At 40.8% G+C, this 13,758-nt stretch overlaps 1 protein-coding gene across 1 annotated transcript; it reads left to right on the top strand.

The window, feature by feature from the left end:
• The first annotated feature begins 3,428 nt into the window (after positions 1-3,428).
• On the top strand, positions 3,429-5,766 carry LRRC10 (leucine rich repeat containing 10). The gene has a single exon (XM_009004188.5). The coding sequence runs from the start codon at positions 3,499-3,501 to the stop codon at positions 4,336-4,338; it is 840 nt and encodes a 279-aa protein (XP_009002436.1). The 5' UTR covers positions 3,429-3,498; the 3' UTR covers positions 4,339-5,766.
• The last annotated feature ends 7,992 nt before the right edge of the window (positions 5,767-13,758 follow it).

Below are 13,758 nucleotides of genomic sequence, written 5' to 3'. Positions count from 1 at the left end.
TCAGGTTGTATGAACTCCTTGTTCCCCGATTTCTTTATCAAGTGGAAACAATAACAGTACATACATTTCAGGATTACTATAAGGATTAAATGACCTAATACCACATCCAGCACATAAGCGCTATAGTTAATGCTCTGAAAATATTACAGTGCAGTTTATTATTTTCTTCTATTCTCTTCATTTTTTGGTCTTGATTTTTAAAATTCTCCTTACTTCAATCTCTGATTTTCACGTAAGAGATCTTCTTCAAGTGTTTTGTTACCTAAAGTGCTACATGGAAGGTCCGTTTGGTGGCGCAAAGTCTGTCACCTTGTGTGGCTCAATAGGAACTCACTGTGATAAAATCATACTCTGAGATCAGGGTTTATCTATCTTGCTAGTCACTTGATTACCTGCATCTAAAGCACAGTAGATGTTCAATCAATATTTGATGTTATCATTAAACCTCTCTGACTAACACACAGTTTTCCCATCTGAAAATTAAGGTAAAGCATATCTATCGGGCTGGTGTTGTAAGAACAGATAATATACGTAAGGCACTTGGTAGCAACATTATTACCATTATCATTTCTAGGGACGGTATTAGGGCAGCTGCTTCATAACCATTTGTGTCACCATTGACCATGCTAAATATAGCAGCAAAGCAGAGTTGACAGGCAGTTATTTTAATACAAATAAGCAAGTAAGAAGAGGGCTCAAGATAATAGCCCTTGACATTCAATGTGTAGAAAGTCCAGGAAGAACACTGGCTTCAGTCATGACTTGTGAGCAGAACGTGGGGATCTCTGCTGCATCACCAAATGGCTCTGTAGAATCCCCATTAACAAGGGGCTCCTCAGCGGTGTGGTCCATGGCACGCGATTCAGCAGCAAAGTCACTGGACAAGGAGCGAGGGTGTGCCAGCCCCTCACCCACCCTGACACTCTATTCAGACAGCCGGCAGGCTGATGGATTGCTTGTTTTTGGACTAGAGTTTTCAAATTTAAAATGATAAATGCCTCTAGTTAAAAAAATATTCAGCTAGATGCAGTGGCTCACGCCTATAATCCCAATATTTTGGGAGGCCCAGGCGAGTGAATCATAAGATCAGGAGTTCAAGACCAGCCTGGCCAACATAGTGAAACTCCATCTCTATTAAAAATACAAAAATTAGCCAGGTGTGGTGGCGCACACCTGTAATCCCAGCTATTCAGGAGGCTGAGGCAGGAGAATTGCTTGAACCTGGGATGCAGAGGTTGCCGTGAGCCAAGATCTCACCATTGTACACCAGCCTGGGCAACAAGAGTGAAACTCCATCTCAAAAAAAAAAAAAAAAAATTCAAGAGTACAAAAGGATGTAAATGGAAAAGTCAGCATCCCTATCACCCACAAACCTTCAGGTAGATTTCAGAGTTAATCACCATTCTTTCTTCAGATATTTTTATGCACAAACAAAGACATACATATATTTTTTCACAGATGGGAATCATAAAAAACTATTCTGAAATTTGCTTTTTTCCTTCCCTATTTATTTATCCAGAATAACTTCCCATATCAGAATATGTGGATTTACCTCCTTATATTTAACAACTGCAGTATGTATAAAGTAATATAACAGATAAGCCCCCAATCTAAATGACTTCACATAATTAATATTTATTTCTCATTTACCTCAGTCTAACTGGGGATCAAGTGGGAGTGAGGAGGGTAAGGAGATGTTTTGCTCTTAGCACATATTCAGGAATCCAGGATGACCACGGCCCTGCCACCTTCAACATATGACTTCCATGTACTTGGTGGCTCCTAAAGTCACTCTGGATGATAATATCCAGCCAGCAGATGGGCAAGGAGAGTGTGGAGAAGGGCGAAAGGTTTGTTTTGCAATGAACCAAGTCTAGAGGTGACATCTAACACTTCTGCCCACATTACTTCCATTGGCCAAAACAGGAAGAGTTTCTCCTCTAGAATAGCACTAGGAAATTCTCCTGGCCTGACAGCCGCTTGCCTGGAACAACTGGACACTATGGAAGGGAAGTGCACACCTTTCATAGGTGGTCAAACATACCTGACACAGGTGCCCTGTAGGAATACATTCAAATTTATTTAAGATCCAGAAGGCTAGCCTTCTTCTCTTCCTTCTGCTTTTCTACTTATCTGTTGTCAAAGGGAAGTTTTAAACTGTGGAAAGAGAAACTCTGATAAGAATGAGGACACAAGAAAGTAGATACCTGTAACCATTGCTGGTGGGAGCGTGTACTGGTTTGGATTTGGTGGGGTAGAGAGGAGCCATCAATGAAAAACCTGTAAACAACACATGTCTATGATCCAGCAACACTTTTTTTTTTTTTTTTTTGAGACAGAGTCTCACTCTGTCACTCAGCCTGGGTGCAATGGCTCCGTCTCAGCTCACTGCAACCTCTGCCTCTCAGGTTCAAGCAATTCTCCTGCTTCAGCCTCCTGGGTAGCTGGGATTACAGGCATGCACCACCACGCCCAGCTAATTTTTATATTCTTTAGTAGAAACAGGGTTTTACCATATGGCCCAGGCTGGTTTCAAACACCTGGGTTTAAGTGATCTGCCTGCCTCGGCCTCCCAAAGTGCTTGGATTACAGGCATGAGCCACCACACCTGGCCTGATCCAGCAACACTTCTAAGGACGATTTCTAAAGAAATGAGTGAATCGCTGCTTCCATCAGTATGCGCGCAGATGTTTATAATAGTCGTGCATTATAAACAACCTAGATGCCTAACCACAGAGAACTGTTTAAATTACTGTAATCCCAGCATTTTGGGAGCCCAAAGTGGGAGACTGCTTGAGCCCAGGAGTTTGAGATCAGCTTGGGCAACATGGTGAAACCTCATCTCTATAAAAAATACAAAACTTAGCCGGCCATGGTAGTGTGCGCCGATAGTCCCAGCTACTCAAGAGACTGAGATGAGAGGGTCATTGGAGCCAGGGAGGTTGAGGCTGCAGTGAGCCAAGATTGCACCACCGCACTCCAGCCTGTGTGACAGAATGAGACCCTGTCTCAAAAAAAAAAAGAAAAAAAAACCCTAAAGTGTAATTTTAAAGAAACAAATGATTACTTGTAGCAAAAAGGCTAGAGGACACATTCAAATGTGTATAGTATTTATCTCTGGGTAATAGAACTATGGGTGTTTTTCATTTTCTTCGTTCACACCTTTATGTAATGTGTTAATATTTTATCATTAGGAATGAAACAGCAAAGCTATTTTCAGCTTGAAATGAAAAAAAGTTGATAAAGGGGATTGGGGCTTAGGTGATTAAAAGCAAGCATGTGAGTCAGACATGGCCTCCCAGCCCCTGCTGGTCTGTTACGCTGTCGCAGGACACTCAAGTTGCTATCAGAAGCACTTTTCTCTGTCAAAGTGACTGGCTTTTGTCACACAATCCCCAGGTTATAATGGGAGAGTAGGATAGGCCCCAGAGCAGTCAGCTGAGCCAGCCCTGCTGGGTGAGTCGGTCCTCTGGGGCTCGCCATGCCCCTGACCTCCGCATGGGGAACACCATCAGAGCCCTCGTGGCCTTCATCCCTGCTGACCGCTGCCAGAACTATGTGGTCAGGGACCTCCGTGAGATGCCACTGGACAAGATGGTGGATCTGAGTGGGAGCCAGCTACGGCGCTTCCCTGTGCACGTGTGCTCCTTCAGGGAGCTGGTCAAGCTCTACCTAAGCAACAACCACCTCAACAGCCTGCCTCTGGAGCTGGGGCAGCTACAGAACCTGCAGATTCTGGCCTTGGATTTCAACAACTTCAAGGCTCTGCCCCAGGTGGTGTGCACCTTGAAACAGCTCTGCATCCTCTACCTGGGCAACAATAAACTCTGCGACCTCCCCAGTGAGCTAAACCTGCTCCAGAACCTCAGGACCCTGTGGATCGAGGCCAACTGCCTCACCCAGCTGCCAGACGTGGTCTGTGAGCTGAGTCTCCTTAAGACTCTGCATGCCGGCTCCAATGCCCTGCGTCTGTTGCCAGGTCAGCTCCGGCACCTCCAGGAGCTGAGGACCATCTGGCTCTCAGGCAACCGACTAACCGACTTCCCCGCTGTGCTGCTTCACATGCCCTTCCTAGAGGTGATTGATGTGGACCGGAACAGCATCCACTACTTTCCCAGCCTGGCCCACCTGTCAAGTCTGAAGCTGGTCATCTATGACCACAATCCTTGCAGGAATGCACCCAAGGTGGCCAAAGGTGTGCGCCGTGTGGGGAGATGGGCAGAGGAGACCCCAGAGCCTGACCCCAGAAAAGCCAGGCGCTATGCATTGGTCAGAGAGGAAAGCCAGGAACCACAGGCACCTGCCCCACCTCTTCCACTTCCTCCTACTAACTCCTGAGGAGCTTCAGTTGCAAGTCAACGCCAAGGACCCAACTGCAGCATTTTGAGGAAGCCTCTTTCTTGGAGCGGAAAGGATGGCACTGGGTCCTTCGGGGGTGGCTCTGCTAGTGGAGGTTGATGGAGAGAGCCAGGTGGAATGTCATAAACCACACTGAGAAGAAAACATTTCTGGCCAACAGCACCTCTTCCAGAGGGGAGTTATGTGCCAGTGATGGCATGACAATCCAGAGATCATAACTTCTTTGCAAGAAAACAGCTTCTCCACGCGAATATTTTGAAATACTGAAGAGCAAAAAGAGCTGGGACACTGAACTCCTGCACTCTCCAGAAGTGACTGTCATGAGGCTCATGAGCTCCTCAAATAAGGTATTTGTCATAGAACTCAATATTCTGGTGGTCTGTCCCTCTGCAGGATATACTTTCTTTACTGTAAATGACCATAAACAGTATCAATGTATCATTGATTGAGGCCAATGAAAAGGATATTTCCACCTACTCAATCAGTAAGATTCACAGAAAAAAGTTGTTATTGCAAAGGCTCGAGATGAAACTGTTTCCCTAGCAACTTAGTGCCTGCTGAAAAGATCCCTGATGGACAATACCTCTTGGTGAACTTCAGGTGCCCCTTTTATTTTTCTTAGAGACCAGGTGTCACTCTGTTGCTAGGCTGGAGTACAGTGGCACAATCATGGCTCATTGCAACCCCAACCTACAGGACTCAAGCCTTCCTCCCGCTTCAGCCTCCCAGTAACCGGTAATACAGATGTGAGTACCTGGTTAAGTTTTTAATTTTTTTGTAGAGATGGGGTCTTACTATGTTGCCCAAGCTAGTTTCAAACTCCTGGGCTCAAGCAATGCTCCTACTTCAGCCTCCCAAAGTGCTGGGGTTACCGGCATGAGCTACCACACCCAGCCTTCAGCTGTCACCTTAATCTTGACAGTGATTCATGCTGGTTTAGTTCATTTTCCCTAAAAGGTTTGACCCAAGATCTGCTCCCAACAGTTTACTGTGACTGATGTTGGAAGTCATCTGGAAGATAGAACCTCTGTGGCAATGTGGTCTCTTTAAAGTCAAGCCTTGTGATGTCTGGCTCTCTCCCTGGAGCAAAGACCTTCTGTTTATTCACACTAATGAGCCAGAGCTGAGCTAAACTGAATCCCCGACCTTGGAGGAAAACGACATTTCCAGAAGCATATTAAAAATAGTAGGTGAGAAATGTGTTCACTTGAAACAAGCACTTTGAAATTTGAATAGCAAGTTGTAGTGTAAAAAAGGCAGTCTCTGCCTATTTAGTTAGTATCTCTGTCTTTGTTTCAATGTGTTTTGATTTTTATAGACTGTTTTGACAGTGTATAAATGGAGGTATTTTGTTTTGGAAAGTATGTAAATCGTGACCTTCTCACAAATATATAAACTTTAAAGAAATTGTTGTCAGTGGGTGATTTAATAACACAATTCTTTATGTATTTGAACCTTTTCAGCAAACAAGGACACAAAAAGTGTCATCTTAGTGAAAACACACAGTACTGAGTTTTTAAAAGGACCTTTTCCATAAAAGCATCCTAACCCAGCAAAGTTTGGTTCTAAAATGACATTACACAGCAGATTTATTTTCATGTACGTCTTCCTACCAGAAATATTTCCTGCTAAACCAGAGGAAGTTCCATGATTTTGCATAATTCCTTCCTATCGCCACCTCCCATCTGCACAGCATTTGCAACCCATTGATCAGACTACCAAAAAAGGCCCCTTTAATCACTTAATGTAATAGGTTTCAACTTTTAGGTCAAACATATTCAACTCCTTTTGAAACAAGTCCAGATTTCCGTTGGACAGTTAGGATTTAACTCATTTCTAGTGACTGAAGCCAAATTATACTCAGCTGATGCTAGAAACTTCTGTCAACAGAACTTGCATTCTAAGCTTAATCTATAGCAAGGTTTATAGATTGCTGACCTTCTTTTGACCCTGTCTTCCCCTTCCCAAGATTAATGGGCCACCTTTTCCAATGTAGTTGCAGACTATAACCATAAAACAAAGTGAAGCCAATTGATCCATACAGAGTTCTCATCTAATGAGCTAACTGGTCTGAATCAATAGTTAAATTATAAACATTTTGGCCCATAATCAAGCTGTTTTCTTCTAAAACAATCAATACTCAACAAACATTTCTTAAACAGTATGCTGAAGTGTTTGCTACTGAATTTGCTTTCCAAAAATGTTTTCACTGCAGGTTTTCGATCACTTTTTTAAAGTATATAAATGCATACTTACATTTCTGTAACCCTTCTAATGCTTCCTAGAAATGTCAGCATAATTAGAAAGTAAAATAAGAAAATGTTGAAGCACCAAATGTAACCTTTTTGTTCCTGATTTTAAGTCTTGAAACTCAAAGTGTTAATGCATCAAAGGGAAAACATGTTCGAGTTTACATAGGATTTTAGATTCCATAAATAACAGTGATGCCAACTGAAATCTTTACCATGGAATCAGTGGAAATGAATCAGCAACTAAGTTTACTTCTTTATTTTCTCCTGAAATGCAACATCTCTAGAGTTAGTAATTTTACACTTAAAAGTGGGTTTGTGCCCTAAAAATAAACTCAACTCAAATGAAAAGCACGTATCCAACACAGTGACCCAGAAGCAATGTAGCATAGTGGCTAACCCTTTAGACTCCCTGGGTTCAAATCCCACGCTTACCACTTACTAGTCAATTCTCATCTGTGTGCCTCAGTTTCCTCATCAGTAAAATGGTAACAGTTTCTACAGGCCACTGTAAGGATTAAACCAATTACCTTGTATAAAATGGATAGAACAGTGCCTGGCATGTGGCAGTGAGTGTTTATATAAAATGTTCTTTTACTAAGTATTACACCATGCAGTACAACACCTATATTTATCATAAAAGCAACTGTACTTTTTTGCTTTTTTAAAAAAAGTGGCATGATTTGAAGAAGAAAAAAATGTGGCAATAGACCACAAAAGCTGTTTTCCCTTCAGCAAAATTTTCAACCATAATATCTAAAGTCCTGAATATAAAAAATATAACCGGTTTGGTCAAATGCTTCTGGCTTACCAAAATAGGAAAACACACAGACATGATTACCAAGAATTAATTTGCTAATTTCTAAATTAATATACTTTAATCCTTCCCTATTATTCTAGAATTAACTTACTCATCAAAGTCCTTGAAAACACGGGACTATTCCTTGGCATTAAACCCGTTTCTTAAGGGGCAGAAAGCATGTGACTGAAGATATGGGTCCTTTTACTCTGGCTTTTGACAGTTTGTTTTTTTTTAAAGCATACTAGTCATCTCAGTACCATAGAAAGGATACTACCAATATTATTTGAAAACAATAAGGTATATATGCCTTTCTTTCCTTTGACTGTCCACTTCTGGCAAACACTAAGTAGGTCTTATCGTTGAATCATCAGTGCCTTGCACAGTTCCACCACACTTCTTGAAGATGGGAGATTTTATCATGTACCCAGCCCATAGGACCAGAGGACAGGCTGACACATGGAACACTGCTAGAGGCCAGGTAATTCCTCAGGTTCTTGTTTAATTCATGTCATCTTTTCAATACTCTTTTGAAAAGAGCTGTTACATACTGCTCACAATTTTTAAATCACAAATTTGAAATCGGGGTTATCTTCAGTCTTCCTATTGAGAATCTGAAAAGTTCTACAGTAATTCTGATTTTTAAAGAGGTTAAATTCTCTTCATACGTCTATTGATCTAATATGCTAATAGCGTACAAGGCAAACTTATAAAGGGTTTTGTATTTTGTTGACTTCTATTATTCAGAGTCCTAGCAAGAAACTGCATTCAGCCCATGTGATTACATGGAGAGACTTTAGTGAAGACAGGATGAAGTGGGGGGAAAAAACAAGGCAATAGCAACCCAGTCACAATAGCACCAGCTATTATCACCTGTAAGACTGAACAGGTTAAAAAAAAAAAGTTCCCAAATCCATTAAGAGCTGAGAGCCACCATAGAGGTGCTGCCTAACGAAGATGTAGTAGCAGGCCTTGCAGGGATGCAGTTACCTCCAGAGACACAGAGCAAAGGCAGAAAGAGGATAGATTCTGTCTCCCCATCTATTTTCAGTGCATCCTCAGTTAAAGCAATAGAAAACCAATCCACAAGGAGCTGTGAGCAAGGCAGCTAGCAGGAGTAAGTCTGCACAGCCTTGGTGCAGGCAAAGACTGGATTTGGGGTTGAAGAGTGTAAAATATCAAACGCAAATTATCCTTCCTCAGAGAAAAACTGAAGGTTAACTAGATTTTAAACTCCTAAGCACTTAGACAAATTTCTATGCAGTAACAATTAATTTATGTTCCAAATTTACATTTTCATGTCACAAGTCTGGTGAAAATAAATTCACTGCTTCCATACTTGCTATTTCTGAGTTAAAAAAAACTCCACTCATCACTTATACACTGTTGGTGGGAATGTACATCAGCTCCACCTTTATGGAAAATAGTATAGAAACATCTCAAAGAAATAAAGATACAACTACCATTTGACCCAGCAATCCCACTACTGTGTATCTATCAGAAAAAAAAATTTATCAGACACCTGCACTCATAGCACTATTTACTGTAGCAAAACCACAAAGCCAAAGTTTAGTGTCCACCAAAAGTTGACTGGACTTTTAAAAACGTGGTACATATACACCAATAGAATACAACACAGCCATAAAAAAAGAAAAACCAATGTCCTTTGCAGCACCATGGATGAAACTGGAAGCCATTATCCTAAGTGAACACAGAAGCAGAAAATCAAGTATCACATGTTCTCACTTTTAAGTGGGAACTAAACAAAAGTGACACATGGACATAAATATTGGGGAAATGGACTCTGGGGACTCCAAAGGGTAGAGGGTAAGATAGGGGTGAGGGCTGAAAAATAATCTACTGGGTCCAGTGTCCAATATTTGGGTGACAGACATGCTAGAAACTCAACCCCCACCATCACAAATACCCATTTAACAAATCAGCACATGTACCCCAAATCCAAAATTGTAAAAACTCCATCCTAAAACCATTAACAAGAGCTAGGTCTAGGTCATACTTAACTCTGAAACTGTAAAGATTTTAAAATTTATGAACCTGACATTTTTCTAAAGACAACAATCTGTAAGGGCTAGGGGTTTCCAAATATATGAACTTGAAGGCAAGGTATGGCTATATTCTTGAATATAGTAGTAAAGTTTCCATATTTTTACCTTTTTAAACTTTATTGGTCAATCCTAAGTTCTTTGGAGAAAATGTGCCTAAGTGCCCTTTCAATTTATGACCTAACTCCATGCCATCCGTTCCCTCAGGATAAACTCACCTGTCCCACAAAATCCTTCGTGGGTTCTGTCATACACACTCCTGCTCCAATCCACCTCAGTTGTGAGGCTTACAACTAATGTGTGAGAAGGCACTTAAAAAATTACACAGCAGGTGTTATTGCTATTCAGTGTAATTCTCTTTGATAATACATTTTCTAGTTTTAATCCTATCTACAAAATAGTATTAAAATATCAAAACAAATTTTTAGATGTCTTAAGTTCTTCCCTCCCCCAACAAAAAAATTTGGTCTATCAGTATTTCTTTGAAACTCCTTTGCTCCTTTATGTGAATGTCCCTCCAAAATGTTACCACAGATGTCCAATAAAAACTCCACCTACTGTTGGGCTCTCACTGCTTGTGTATTCTGCTACATACTGAGGCATTAACAGCCTCCAAAATTAGAGTTGCCTTAAACCAGTGAACTCAGTCCACACTGAGACCTGTTCTCATCTTATCCACTTACCCCAAACAAAAAGTCCTTAAAAAAAAAAAAAAAAAAAAGCCCAATCAATAACAATACTTAAGTCTAACCATAATCTTCTTCAGAGAATTATTACCTTACAAAGCATTGGAAAGAGGTGATAAGAACCAGCCTGGGCAGCATGGCAAAACTTGTCTCTACAATTTAAAAAAAATAAAAATCAGCCAGGCATGGTGCCATGCACCTGTAGTCCCAGCTACTTGGGAGGCTGAGGTGGAAGAATCGCTTGAGCTCAGGAGGCAGAGGCTGTAGTGACCTGTGATCGTACCACCGCACTCTAGCCTGGGTGAGTGCAGTGAGATCTTGACTTGGGAAAAAAAAAAAAAAAAAGAGAGGTGCTTAGAGCCCATCACCTTGCAACATTTAGAACACGACGTTTTCAATTTTAAAAACATCAGGTAACGTAGAGACCAGTCAGGCACATGGCAAAACCCCATCTCTACTAAAAATACAAAAATTAGCCAGGCATGGTGGCAGCCTACCTACCATGTAATCCCAGCCACTTGAAAGGCTAAGGCAAGAGAATCATTTGAGAGATAGCAAACATTTGGAGAGAGATGGACAAAGGAAAGTGACGATCATGTAAGTTAAATACTTATCTTTTGTAATGGGGAATTATTAAAGATCGTGTAAAGTCAGTAAGTCAAGAAATTATTGTTCAAACATATTAATTAAAGTTAGAAAGGTAGTTACCAGATAATCTAAAATAAATATCATTAAATACATTTCCTCTAGGGAATGGGACTAGATTTCAAAAGGGTGGGATGGGAAACTGTGTCTTTCATTTTAAGTCCTTCTGTACTATTTAATTTTTTACCTTGTGCATGTATTAATTAAAAAAAAAATGTTAATAAACTCAAATAAAAATCAAAAAAAAAAGGAGAGAGATCCAAGATGGCTGATCACTAACAGCTCGGGATTGTAGCTCCCAGTGAAAGCTCAGAGAACGAGAGGACGCCACACTTTCAGACGAATTTTCGTCGCTCACAGACCAGAAGATTTCTAGTGGAGGAGCCCCACGGGTCGCCAGCGTGACTCTTGTGGCCGGTGCAGCGGTTTTGCCGGCGCCTTGGCGCAGCAGCTCTTCATGCAGAGTAAATGGGACTGGTTCTCTTACTGACTGGTGTTTGGAGCTCCGGGAAGGTAGAACCGCTTGTTGCGGACTCAAGAAGGAAGCCAGACCAGAGATTCCCGGGCAGAAGAGCACCATCAGTCTTATCACTGCTGTTTTGGCCCGCGCAGTGGGTTGCTCAGATTCCAGCGCTGTGAATCAATAAATTGAGGACGTCCACTCAGAAACCTAATTAGACATCCACTCAGAAACCTAATTAGAAAGGCGGTAATTGTAAAGATGACAGATAGATAAATTTATAATAAAGGGAAAAAACCAGCCTAAGAAGGCCGAGCATACCCAAAATCAGAACCCCTCTCCCTCTACAGGAGATTGCAGTTCCTCATCAGCAACGGAACAAGCCCTGATGGAAAAGGACTGTGTTCCATTATCTGAAGTAGGCTTCAGAAGGTGGATGATAAGAAACTTCTGGGAATTAAAAGAACTTGTTCTAACCCAATGTAAAGAAACTAAGAACTCTGAAAAAAGGTTTGACGAAATGCTGAAAATAGACACTATAGAGAGGAATATAAATGAACTAACGGAGTTGAAAAATACAACACGAGAACTTAGTGAAATATGCACAAGTTTAAATAGCAGAATGGATCAAGCAGAAGAAAGGATATCAGAGGTCAAAGACCAACTTAATGAAATAAAATGACAAGACAAGAATAGAGAAAAAAGGATGAAAAGGAATGAGCAGTCTCCAAGAAATATGGGACTATGTGAAAAGACCCAATCTACGTTTGATAGGTGTACCTGAATGTGATGGAGAGAATGAATCCAAGCTGGAAAATACTTTTCAGGATATTATCCAGGAAAATTTTCCCAATCTAGCAAAGCAGGACACTATTCAACCCCAGGTAATACAGAGACCACAAAGATATTCCTCAAGAAGAGCAACCCCAAGGCACATAATCATTAGATTCACCAGGGTTGAAACAAAGGAGAAAATACTAAGGGCAGCCAGAAAGGCCAGGTCACCCATAAAGGGAAGCCTATTAGACTTACAGCAGATCTCTCAGCGGAAACCCTACAAGCCAGAAGAGAGTGGGGGCCAATATTCAACATACTTAAAGAACAGAACTTTCAGCCTAGAATCTCATATCCTGCCAAACTAAGCTTCCCAACTGAAGGAAAAATAGTCTTTTATGAACAAGCAAGTACTCAGAGATTTTATTACCACCAGGCCTGCTTTACAAGAACTTCTGAAAAAAGCATTATACATAGAAAGGAACAACCAGTATGAGCCTTTCTAAAAATATACCAAAAAGTAAAGAGCATCAACACAAAGAATTTACATCAACAAATGGATAAAATAGCCAGTTAACATCAAATGACAGTAACCCTAAATTTAAATCAACTAAATCCCCCAATCAAAAGATACAGCCAAACCCAAAGATACACAAAGAGTCAAAACAAAGGGTTGGAGAAAAATTTACCAACCAAATGGAGAGCAAAAATAAATAAACAAAAAGGAGTTGCAATTCTCACATTTGATAAAATAGATTTCAAAGCAACAAAGATACAGTGGTAAAAGGATCAATGCAACAATAAGAGATCTTAATACCCAGATACATAAGACCCATAACGAGATTTAGACTCAACGAGACAGAAAATTAATAAGGATATCCAGGACTTCAACTCAGATCCGGAACAAGTAAACTCAGTATTTATAGAGTTCTCCATTTTAAATACACAAAATACTGATCGGCCATTATTAACACCCATTTTTAGAATGAAGCAATATTCCTGTTCTCTCTCCCTTTTTCTTCCTCTCTTCCTCTCCTTCTCTCCTTTTTTTACTTTTCAACATCCTAGTTCCTCCCCTCTACTCAATACATTCCTCTGAACACCTGATTCCTTGTGATTCTCCCATCCCACTGAAACCTCCAATCCATTAAAAAAAAAAAAAGACATCAAAAGCCATCACAACAAAAGCAAAAATTGATGAATGGGAGCTAATTAAACAAGAGCTTCTGCACAGCAAAAGAAACTATCGAAAAAAAAGAGAGAATCATTTGAAAACAGGAGGTGGAGGTTGCAGTGAGCCATGATCGCGCCACTGCACTCCAGCCTGGGTAACAGAGACTCCATCTTAAAAAAATTTAAAAAATAAAATAAAAATAAATACATAACAGAAAGCATCGCAATTTTTTCCAATGCAAGAGAAAGTACTTAAACTACGCAAAATTAAATGAGTACCAGTTTACGTCATTTTTGCTACACCAAATTAAATGGGTAGTAAAACTTGATTTTTTGAGACGGAACTTCACTGTCACCCAGGTTGGAATGCAGTGGTGCGATCTTGGCTCACTGCAACGTCTGCCCTGAGGCTCAAGCAATTCTCCTGCCTCAGGCTCCCAAGTAACTGTGATTCCAGGCACCCACCACCAAGCCCAGCTAATTTTTGTATTGTTAGTAGAGACAGGGTTTCTCCATATTGCCCAGGCTGGTCTCAAATTCCTACCTCAAG

This window comes from Callithrix jacchus, chromosome 9 (genome assembly GCF_049354715.1).
Source record: "Callithrix jacchus isolate 240 chromosome 9, calJac240_pri, whole genome shotgun sequence".
NCBI classification, from domain to species: Eukaryota; Metazoa; Chordata; class Mammalia; order Primates; family Cebidae; genus Callithrix; species Callithrix jacchus.
Note: the sequence above shows the minus strand (reverse complement) of the source record. Positions and strands in the feature narration are given on the sequence as shown.